The sequence below is a fragment of the Micropterus salmoides genome, unplaced genomic scaffold (genome assembly GCF_014851395.1).
Source record: "Micropterus salmoides isolate LMB-PRFRI ecotype aquatic unplaced genomic scaffold, ASM1485139v1 Ms_hic_scaffold_22, whole genome shotgun sequence".
Lineage (NCBI taxonomy): Eukaryota > Metazoa > Chordata > Actinopteri > Centrarchiformes > Centrarchidae > Micropterus > Micropterus salmoides.
This window is the reverse complement of record NW_024041373.1, coordinates 51,243-63,451: the sequence shown is the minus strand read 5'-3', so window position 1 is coordinate 63,451 and position 12,209 is coordinate 51,243. Positions and strand designations below refer to the sequence as shown.

At 38.7% G+C, this 12,209-nt stretch overlaps 1 protein-coding gene across 1 annotated transcript; it reads left to right on the top strand.

Moving 5' to 3' along the window:
• The first annotated feature begins 6,502 nt into the window (after window positions 1–6,502).
• On the top strand, window positions 6,503–11,805 carry LOC119917633 (calcium homeostasis modulator protein 2-like). Its single transcript, XM_038738029.1, has 3 exons — window positions 6,503–6,728; window positions 6,966–7,559; window positions 8,539–11,805. The coding sequence occupies exons 2-3, from the start codon at window positions 7,011–7,013 to the stop codon at window positions 8,947–8,949; spliced, it is 960 nt and encodes a 319-aa protein (XP_038593957.1). The 5' UTR covers window positions 6,503–6,728; window positions 6,966–7,010; the 3' UTR covers window positions 8,950–11,805.
• Window positions 11,806–12,209: the final 404 nt, after the last annotated feature.

Below are 12,209 nucleotides of genomic sequence, written 5' to 3'. Positions count from 1 at the left end.
GCAACAACACAAGACACCATGACATGTTTGTACCACTAAATATAGTGCACAGATGTGTATGTCTGTGTGTGTACTGTATGTGTTTGTTAATGACAATGTGCACATGTACTTTTGCTTCCGTTGCAGGCAAAGTAAATAATTCTTAAGGTTTTTGGACGACTAAAAAAATATTTGCTCCATGTTGCAAGGGTCATTTGACTATGTTAGGGTTTGGACTGGCTGGTTTTGCATACGGGTTGTTGACACTGAGTTCACCCACACAGATTGATGGAAACATACAAATGAGCATTTAGAACCAAATACCTTTACAGACTCACACAGAGATTCAATTTTATATTTTATAAAGGCACTAATAAATATTTTTATAAACATCATGTGATACATTGTTGATGTGTGAAGTTTGGGTCATAGTTAAAAACCCACAGAGAATGATCACCAGCTCTACACTATGGAGTGTTTTAGCCTCTTTTAGCTGATTGTTTTGTTTTCCTCCACTGTCATCATCTCAGCTTATCCAGTAACTTCAGGAGTAACTATGTAACGTCGGGTGTAACTTCCTGATTAACCCGCACTACTTAAGGTGGATAGGTTTACCCCAGGTGTCATGGCAATTTACGCTGCAACTCTACACTGTTCCGAGCAGGTTATGTCTGTGGTTAACTTGAGGTTATCCATATACATGGACTACACACCACATCTGTACTCAGTGTTAATGAGAACTGTTCACTTCATACCACTTGATAAAATATTTCCTGACTTGTTCCACTGGGGTTGCAGCTGAAAGGAAGTTATTCTTAACACAATAGCATTACATTCAAACAGGCTGCAGCCTCTGATCCTAGATCCTAATTCATTAACGGGCCAATTTCTAACATGTAACCCATTTGTATTATTTAATTATCCTAAATGTTTACAAATATTTAGATTGAAAATAACCAGGGTGGGGGTTAATAATACGAGAAAGAACAAACTCAGAAATACCCTGAAATTAAAGTCACAAAAAATCCAGATCATGGCATGGCAAGTCCCAATGCGGCTGATAATGTGGTGATGTGGGCTGAAATCACAGTTATTTTTCATTGCTACATCTGATTCAGAAGTTTAATGCAATTTTCCACTGCATACACAATAGGCCTACATGGCCTAGCGATGTGGTTCTTTGACAAAAAACACTATTGTCAGAGAGTCCTCTAATAAATGTATGACTATAATGTTAGAAAATATTTAAATGTTTTACTTGTAGATTTGTGATTATTTTTCCAGGGGGAAAAAAATCTCTCATTATTAAACCTCTCCCGTCTCTCCATTTTTTTTTTTATTACTATAGACCTAATATGTTTAGAACTTGTCTGTGTTTCTAAGGTTTTGGTTCAGTGTACTTGTCCTGTTCCTGTTTTATTTTAAAATTGACTGTCTGTTGGTCCATGTGTCTGCCTATTTCCTGTTTTAGTTTGGGGTTTACTGCATCTGTTTTCTTTGTCTAGATTTGCTTCTTGTCTTCCTGATTACCCTGATTTGTTGCAACTAGTTTCTTTCCCTCCTCAGTGGTGGACAGTAACTAAATACATTTACTCACCTACTGTACTTAAGTACACGAGGTATTTGTACCAAACTTTTCTTTTCATGCCACTTTCGACTTCTACTCCACCACATCTCAGACGGAGATATAGTACTTTTTACTTCAATACATTTTACTAGTTAGTTAAAGAGGTGGTATTCTGCTTTTTGGCTTTACCCCTCTCCTTTATTGAGTTATATAGATTTTTTGTGCATGTAACAGGTTTGCAAAGTGAAAAAACCCAAAGTTAAAACTTTATGGATGAAAGATATTTTGTTACAGATTAATAACTCACCACTCTGAAACTCTGACTCCAGTCTATGTTGGCAAGCTGGCCGGCAACATGTACAGCAGAAAGGAAGCCGTGTTTACCGGCTTCTCAGGGCCCGCCCTTCTCTGCTTCTGATTGGCTAGTAGTCCTTAACTAGGAACTGCGCATGTGCAACTCCCAACAAAGATCATTTAGAGACAAGATGCATCACTCCATAGCTAAAACGGAGAGTTCAACACAGAATGAAAAGAGGAGCTGCAGCAATGTGCAGTATGAAAAAAATATGGTGTTTTTTTGAAAATGAAACCATGTAAATCTGTTCTGGTACAACCCCTAAATAGGATTATGAACCTGAAAATGAGCATAATACCACCTCTTTAAGTAAGATTTTACACACAATACATACATACAAGAGTTTAAAGGTTCAGTGTGTAAGTTCTAGTGACATCTCGTGGTGAGAGTTGCGAATTGCACCCCCCCTCCCCAACCCAAGCAAGCAGTATAGCTAAGGTGCCTGAGACAGGACAAAGAAGTCCTCTATGAGATAGAAGAGATTTCCAGTCAAGAAATGAGGTTTCTTTTAGATATATTAAGAAATTACATAAATTGTAAAACCAAAAGATTTTTTGAATATTAATAATAAACAACAGCCACAACAAGAAATTAGGTGCTACATGATGTCTCATACTCCTGTAATACAATATTTTACAACTTGGGAGGGTTGGCTCATCTGGACTAACATACCAAAGAAAATGAAGAAATTCTCAAACTTTCACATCTAGTGAATCCAGTATGACCACTGACAGATAAAAGTACAGTGTAAGCTTCACTGTTTCTGCACCACAGCCCATTATAAACCACATAATACATGAAGTTTACAAAGGCATTGTCAGGTGAGGATCAAGGCTCCTCTCACTTTGCTTAATTAGATAAGCAATCTGCAAATATTACCAAAATGTCTTTTTTAATTTTTTTAAATACAACAGAAACACAAAGTATACTAACAGCCATAATTTCAGCTTTTGGTAAAACGGTGCAATGTTTTTAATGTGCATTTAGCATGTGAAAGTACAAATTACACATTTGTGGGCACAGTGGGAAGCAATATCCAATAAAGTTTTTTTTAATGCAAATTCAATTCAATTTATTATTGGTCCCTTGATAGGCACACGGTCTTGTTATATATCACCATTAGCAGTAAAAAGAAATACATGTTTTCCACCAGGGCAGTAAAATGTGAAGTTTAGCTGCTGATCTTCTTCTCTGCTGTTACTGTTTCATTACCAATAATATTCATCAGCTGTTTGTCTGTTCACGTAACAAAGCCATAACAGAGCGCTGGAGAATAAGTAAATGAAGTTACAATCCAACTACATATTTTTTCTACCAGCGCAGTAAAAGTTTAGCTGCTGATCTGAGCTCCGATGCTGGAAGCTGCTGTTTTATTGCCAATTAGCGACCAGCTGATTCTCAAGAACTTAACATACAAAGCCAAAACAGAGCGCTGGAGAGAGAGAGAGTAACTACATGAAATTAATCCAATTCACATAACACCACAAACCAAAGCACAGCGCTGGAGAATAAACCAATCCAACTAACAATAAATGTTTTTCTACCAGTCAGTAAGGGTTTAGCTGGCTGATGCTTCAATGCTCTAAGCTAACGGTTTTATTGCCAATTAACATTACCTATGAGCTGATTGTCTGCTAAGGTAAGCCAGCCCACAGGCTGGAGAATAAGTAAATTAGGCGCCATGAAATTAATCCATATTTCACACCACTGACAGGGGAAACATGGCTCTCTGTGATTATGGCCAGCTAATAGCTAAAGCTCTCAACCAACAGTTTTCATTTGCATCGCTAAAGTCTGACAAACTTAAAGTTATTTACCTGTCCAGCAGAAAACAGACAACTTCAGCACCACTGTGAAAACATCTGTGCCACATTAACTTTATAGCCTTCCATCTGGGAAAATCCACAAAATCTGTGATTTCTGCCGTCAGCTGTCTGTCCCGACTCCCTCTGGCTGTCGGCTCTCGTGCTAAATAACACGTGTGCTCTTTCATTTGTCCAAATGTCACTTCTCTTCTTACTTCTAATAAACTAGAAGACTACTGGGAGACTGTGAATTACTATTAATATTATTATTATTATTCCCTCTTGTTCTTCTTTGTACGTATTCAATGTAGTGACAGGCGTCTACACTACCGAAATCACACAAGCAGAAGAAGAACGCCGTGATGATGAAACACGTTCTGTAGCGCTGTTTGTTCGTTGACGGCTACGGTAGAAACATGACGACAAAATAGAGCGACCTCCACAGCAGGGGGTGCCTGCTGTGGAGGTCATGGTTATGTAGATATAAATGTCTCATTCTAAGGTAATAAAAATACAATGGTTCATTATGTAACATCTTTACACACCACTGAAAACATAGTTATGGATCTTATATTGCATTCCTGTTAATAGAGCATCAGAAATATTACACACTGAACCTTTAAAAATATGGTGTTTTGTTATAAATTAAACTACCCAAAAGTTTGTCCTAGTGGAAACAACTTGCTAGCTGATTATCAGAAATTTAATTGGCAACTATTTTAATGATTATTTTTAAATTGTGTTTGTCATGTCAGTAACTCCTGACATACTAATAGTACTTTTCACTTTTGATACATGAACATTTTATTAAAGCAGATACTTATGTATGTTGACTCAAGTAGAAATTTAGCGGGGCTTTCACACCTACCTCGTTTGGTCCGGACTTTCAGACTTTTCAGTTTGGTCCGAACCAAAAATACAGGTGTGAAACCTCCCCCGGACCACAGTCCGGACCAAACAGATGAAATTTGGTCAGACGAAAAGAGGTAGTCTCGGTCCTGATCAAACTGAACCATGGTTCGATTCGTTTCTGGTGTGAAAGTATTTTTTGGATGGTTCGGACTTTCAGGTGTGAAAGCCCCTAAAGACATCTACTTTTAGTGGAGTAATAATTAGCAAGGGTTTTGGATTTTGGTTTCTTGATGGACTTTCATCATTTGTCACACCATTTGGATTTTCTGTTTGGACATTACCTCTGCTTTTGGAGTTGTTTGGACAGCCACCCTCTGAAAGAGTGCTCCCTCTCTGTTAATACATCTTAAGAACAGAACCTGTCTGTTCCTGTGTCTCACTGCAATTTATACGTTTTAAGAATATAATGCCAGATTAAAAGTGACTCTTTCAGATCAGTGGAAAGCCATTTCCTTTCAACATTTTGCAATGATTGCTTTAATTTACAGGTTTGGATGTTGTACCATTAAACTATCCTTCTTTTTAAATTATTAAGAGTTATAATTTAGGTTTATAAGTGATTAATAGGCTTGAATTGTAAATAACTGCACCTCCTCAGCTGGTGCCTCAAGGAATGCAAGTATTAATATGAAACCAAGGAGGTAAATGCTCCAGTGTTTAGATTCAACTGGACTAAACTAGAGTCTGACATTGTCTTATACATATACACACCGACACATTGATTTTAGTGACCTCCGAAAGGTGTAATTGGGTGTTGTTACTGAACTACACTTTGTGTTGAGTGCATATAGCTTAATTGCAACATTAACTTGGCTAAGCACAGGACTGTTTAGCTTTTTTAAGGGTACACTGATGTGTTTTTCATTGAAGATTTATTGTTGGGTCATTGTTAACGTGAGATTAAGTAACCACAGTTCTCAGCCACTGCTAAGTTGGTTAGAGATGCTGTGCTTCACACAGACACACAGTCTTAGTATACTAACGTTACACAGATCACATAAATATCTCTATTTATATATATATATTTATATACTTTTATTTGGCCTTAAACAACCACACAAACCTAAGTAGGAGGAAACTTAACTTTCCCCTGCTCCTTTGTTCTTTGTTTGACCACATGTGCACTCACTCACTCACTCACTCACTCACTCACTCACTCACACACTCTCTCTCTCTGTCCTTATCAGGGACACATATCTGTTTGTTCTCTTTTTCTTAGTCTGTGAATTTCAGTAAGTTTCATCTTGTGTGTTTTTGCTTTAATAATAATAATAATAATAATAATAATAATAATAATAATAATAATAATAATAATAATAATAAATGCTTGTGTATATACATGCTGGTTTCTTTTTAATGTTGCATAATGATGAATATATTGCCAACCCCTTAACTCCAAATCCTTCAGCCGACGATCTATTAATGGTAATTTTGGTCATTAATCCAATTTTTAACCAAATATTATTCTTCTTGTTTCAAGAGTGGTGCCCCGAGGTGAATATAACTTTAAATTACATTCAATTATTAATTATTAAACAATAACAATATTAATAATAAATACTACATCATAAAACATAAATCTTGGTGCCATCTAAACCCTAATCCCCAACACCTGCTTTTATGTAAGTTTAAGTACCTCTACCTTTTGAATATAAAATCCTTTCTCCACTCATTTTAACCGTCTTGTCTTGCACCTTTGAAATTTGTAATGAAACTTCCTCTGGATCAATCAATATCCTCGAGCTCTGGAAAGTTTAGTGGCCCATTGAGAGTGATTCATGTTCCTCATGTGTGAGTCATACAGGCCCGTGCGGCTCTGCTTTGTTGCTGCTCTACTCTGTGATCAACACATGTTTTTACTTGCAGACCAAGTTTTTTCTACTGGTGAGGAATCTGGAGGGCCGTCCCTGCCTGTGAGTCATCACCGGTGCCCAGACTGCTAGCAGACTCAAAAAAAGGGACCTCTCTTTTCAGCTTGACGTGTATAACGTTGATTTTAGTTTTTGGACAACATATTTTCTCCAGTTTTTCCAGATTTTCAATGCAGGGGATGTTTATAATATATTACAGAGGCTGAGTCACTTGCCCCGCCCCAGGACACTGCCAGAGAGTGAGTTTGCATGACTACATTCCATAGTGACTCTTTGTTTTCAATTAAATGCAGGATTTATTTGTCTGATGCAATATATAGCATAACTTAAATGTAACACTTATTTTCTGCATGTCTAAATCTACTCATTACACTTCAGACTACTGTTACTATGAACGCGGTGTGTTTGTTTGAAACAGAAGTTTCTGTTAAACTAAAAGTTCCTTGTTTATTTCCCTTTTCTTTCTCTCTCTGCAGGCTGACATTGCTGTGAGCCAAACGCGATCTCAGTAAAGACAAAACATGGCTGCTGCACTCATCACAGAGAACTTTAAGTTTGTGTCCCTCTTCTTCAAGAGTAAAGATGTGATGATCTTCAACGGTCTGATCGCTTTGGGCACTGTGGCCAGCCAGACTGCGTACAGTGTTTTTGCCTTTAAATGCCCGTGTTCCTCTGGAAGGAACTACCTCTACGGCCTGGCAGCCATTGGTGTTCCAGCGCTTGCATTTTTCCTCATAGGAATAATGATGAACAAGAACACCTGGGACCTGGTGTCCGAGTGTCGGCTCAGATTGTGCCGGAAGCTGTCGGGGGCCGCAGCCTTTATGCTGCTGGGAAGCATCATTGGTCGAGCTGTGGTGGCTCCACTAACATGGGTGGTTATCTCTTTGCTGCAGGGACAGGCATACACATGTGCCCTCAGTGAGTTTATTGACCCCAGTACGCTGCCGGGCTTCCCCTCAGATAAGGGTTCAGATGTCATGGCGGAATTCCCGTGTCCAGGAGCTGTTCCAAAGGAGCTGCAAGGCTTCTGGCCTGAAATTGAGCGGCGACTGAATTATGAATCTCAGGTAGTGGAGAACTTTATGTTTTGTTTTTGCAGGACGGTCTTATCTTATTCTCTTATTTATTCCATAGATATTGGTTTAATTCAATTCAATTTAAGTGCTTTGAATCCAGATCTTGGTAAAAGCAGTCCAAACAGTAGAGAAAAATGTAATTCTACTTGGCCCTGTTAAGGCCGTTAAAACATTAATAAAAGTCAGTGGTAATAGAAAAGTCTTTAGTCTTGATACAAAAGAGCTGAGGGTTTCAGCAGACCTGCAGTTGGGAGTTTTTTCCTGATATATGGTGCAATAAAACTCAATGCTGCTTCACCAGGTTTAGTTTTAAGTTTGGGGACATAAAGCAGACCTGTCCCCGATGACCTGAGAGGTCTAACATGGCAGAAGATCAGAAATGTGGCCCTAACCCATTCAGTGCTTTATAAACCAACAGCAGTATTTTCAAATGACGAATATAAATCCAGGGGACACATGTGTAAATGATCTGAATGCAAAAAAAACAATCCTTTATTGTGTATACATTTTTCAAAGTTAATTTCAGTGTCCACACCATAACCTAAATCTGTGACAGCGTAGTCAGGATGGACTTTACAGCACAACTCCCAGGCAGGACAGGAAGGTAAAAGCAAGGTGTACTTGGTGAAAAAACAAGGCAAACTAAGCAGGCACAGCTGGACAGGGAGGGAATGGCGACTGTCTGACGGCGACAGAAAAAGTAAGATGCAAAAAAGGATATGAATTAGCTGTATGCCATGACAAATACATTACCTTTCTAGCATTTGATAGTCATGATTGAAATTCACTGCCAATGATGATTAACATTGTTAAATTATTGTTAATAACAGGTGCTCCAAAGAGCCACAGATAAAAAGACAGGTGGAGCAGACAAAGGAATTAATATGCGAACAGCAAACACAAATGTAATTGATTCAGTGCTTTGGAACATGGTGTTGACTCTGTTACTGTTCTTTTCTATTCTTTTCAGCTGATAGGCTGGTTGCTGGTGGCAGGAATGTCCCTGGTGGTGTTCCTGATGCTCTGTTTAAAGCGCTGCGCCTCTCCTCTTGGCTACCAGCAGGAGGACTACTGGTCTCAGTACCGCTCTAATGAAGACAACCTGTTCAACCGCACGGCAGCAGTCCATGCTCGCCTCCTGGCTGCAGAGAACGTTAAGAACTTCTTTGGCTTTGTGGCACTGGAGAAGGAAGAGAAGGAGCAGATGACTGGGCAGAGTGCTCGTCCTATCTGCAGAGCTAACTGGAACAGAGTGACTGGTGTCTACCTCTACAGGGAGAAGAATGAACTGCCTCTTTACAGCAGGCTCAACAAATGGGTCACGTACAGCCAGGAGAATAACGTGGAGGCCATGGACAAAGAGATTGACATGCTCATCTGACAGCATTCTTCTGAAAGGTGGTCCAGTGGCTGCTACCATAAAGGCGTCAGTATGCTTTAAATAGAGGGCTTTTCATCAAACATCTGCAAAGTCCTTCAGCTCACTGATCTGAGAACTTTTTTTGATAATTTACAAACTTTCAGAAACTTACAGTTTGACAATCACACACACAATTTCCAGTGGAATATAACACTAGTATACCAGGGTATTTAGAAATCCAGACAATATGACAACGATTTTCTACAACTTAATGTCTCTAAATCAAAATATAGACGGTTGGCAGTAAGATAGAGGGAGTACAGTTCAGATGTTTGAATCACATGTTCATCAAGGAGGTGCTTATAAAAGCAATGGCCATTTGCTCAGATTGTGCACACCCCTTTAATTCAGAGTATAAACTGTTACCATCTAGCCTGCGCTTCAAGGCCCTTATTATCATAAAAAACAGGTATAGGAATTCCTTCATAGCAGGAGAAGCTAACTGCTGCTGTTGTGGACAAGTCCATTACCTTGGTGATGGGTGGGAGTGGGGATGCTGGAGATGGTGATGGTGATGAAGACGGTGGTGGTGATGATGGTGATAATGATAGCGATAATTCTGTTTGTAATGTTTACTTAAGCCTACTTGAAGTGTAGTATATCTTGTCTTATCTGAAGTGTTGATCTTGTGGTGACTCAGAGGCCCAGAATTACACGGACATGTCAAGTTTTGTTTGATAATGGAGATGTACTGGTGCTGTTAATGATGATGTATACCGGTATTATATTATATGCTTATGGTTCTAGGTTCAGTGAGCTTCAAACTATCTATGGGCCCTGTGCTGCTACAGTGGACTTACAGCCTGATGAGATGAGCTAAGCTAGCATTGGTGTGAGCCATCCGGCCCGTGTTCTCTGCTCTATATTTCTATTATATACGGCATGTTTCTTATAGTTTGTTATGTATTTTTTATGCTTACTGCAGCACAAATTGCCTGCTTATACAAATAATAAATTGAACTGAATTGATCCATATGACTTGTGAACTGAAGCTCAGCAGGGATGGAAGAGCAGACAAAGGACATCAAGTATGTAATTAATGTCAATTAGCAGGAGTTTACCATCACTAATTCATAGGGGTTTCATGGTGACCACTGTTCCCCCTTAGCCTCTTTAACTCCACTGTGGGCTGTGGGTTTTAAGTCATGTTGTATTTGTAATGTTGGAACAAGCAGAAACAGAATCTATCTTGTCATATGTTGTCATGCAGACAGTATGGAAAGTAATTGATTTTCCAACCTTTATTTTTAGCTTTAAAACTACTTAAGAATTTTAGGGAGAAAATCTGGCTTCAAGCACCTAAATGTGACTTACAGGATGTCATAGAAAATTCCCACTTTCATATACAGTATAGTATAGGCTGTACAGAAACTGTGTTTTTTGTCATTCATATACATATGAACTAATAATCACCAACTTACCACCTTTTTCTGACTTGAAATGTGATCTGAAAATATATTTAATTTTTAATCCAACAAAATGTAAGGGTATTGAGGCGGTAGGTCATATTTCAGCAGATATTCAGTCATGAAGAACTGAAACTAACACTGACATAGATCCCACACACCTGTAAATTTTTTGGACACTTTATCTCAAATGCTTTGCTCTAAGTTCTATTTACAATCATCCTTTTAAACTTTAAACTTCATTCATTAATAAACCCAAAACCAAAAAGTGTGGCTGTATTTGTATGGGCTGAGTCTACCAGTGTGCTCCACCATCCAGCTACCCCAGATGTGATCCTTTATGTGGTCCTGATTAAGTCATACTTTTTAATGTCTTTCATTAGCCTAATTACAAGCATGGACTCTTGTTATGCAGTATTACATTACCAACATTAGTGTTGTAGTCAAGACTGCTCAAACCGAGACCAAATTAAGACCAAGACCAGTCGAGACCAAGACCAGTTCCCTGCATTGCATGGTACGCAATAAAATGTGGAACGAGATCATAGGTGCTTCACAAATTGATCTGAAAGATCCACATTCCCATTAAAACACCCACATACAAACACTAAGAGCTGAAATCAACGTAAGCATCACAGGGAGGGGTGACCGTCATTAATTAGGGTTATTGGTTGCATTTGAAGCATTATGTTTTACTTCCAATCAAAGTTAGGTTGTTAACAAATGAATCAGACAATGCAAAAGCAAATTATTGATATTCTCAAAGTTACGGTCTTGACTGGTCTTGAAATAAAATCCCAAGTCCTCAATGTCCAAGACCGAGACAAGACCGAGTGCAAATGCGGTCGAGTCCAAGACGAGACCAAAACCATCAGAAAGTGGTCTTAGGAGAACACTAACCAGCATCCCACTTGGGCTGGATTTGGTTCAAGGATTTTCATTACTGGTGCCAATATGATTCCCGTGTCTCTGTAATATTCCACAACAAGACAGAGAAACTGACTAACAGTGCAGTTTTCAATGCTCTCTGCGACAGACCAGGGGACCTTCAGGTCTGCAAGTCAATGGGAAGAGGAAGGGCAGGGTCCCCATATTTGAGCTGTGTCACATCCTTTAGGGTCCCCATACACTAGCAGTTGTTTTTTTTATATTTTGTTGTAAACGTTTCTTTGCTCAAGAAGTGTTACAAAACGTGATATTTTTTATGATGTTAAAAACAAGCTAAATATTCTTTTTTGTACTGTCTTAGCTGTGAAAGAAATATTCTGCTAAATGACCTAAAAATACAACCTGGTTGAAGTTCTATAAAGTGCAGGTGATGTTAGCCTGCTGAAGAAGCTAACATTGATGTACTGTACAACAGACTGTAGTATAATATCTCCTCTGGAATTAAACTGAAAATGTAAACCTCTGTTGTGTTGTGTAGGGGTGTGAAAAATAGATTTCACTGTGGAGGCTCTCAGGATGACTGCTAATAAACATGAGATAGAGGATCCCCCCAACATTCAAGTCAGCACTTATACACTTCAAACATTTAATTTACCACAGCATCACCTGAAAGTGCCAATTAGTGGAAAAAAGACAAAACCAGACTGGAAGGTGAATCCTTCTCCCTGCAGCTTGCAGCCTCTCACAGCAGATTTGGACCGTGCCAAAGTAATGCGCTATAGAATGTATATCACATGCATATACTGACCACACTGGCATACAGTAGCCTACGCCTATTTGAATAGCTCAACTCTTACACTAAGAATTATGGCCAATGTGACACCGTTAAATGTTTACACTTTTCAAATTAAAGAAATATATGTTCTG

What these genes read in the sequence shown, in the direction of transcription:
- LOC119917633 (XM_038738029.1), top strand. Translation starts at nt 7,011, where the DNA reads ATGGCTGCTGCACTCATCACAGAGAACTTTAAGTTTGTGTCCCTCTTC. An exon ending in GACTGAATTATGAATCTCAG is followed by an intron (nt 7,560 to 8,538) that starts GTAGTGGAGAAC and finishes TATTCTTTTCAG; the next exon opens with CTGATAGGCTGGTTGCTGGT.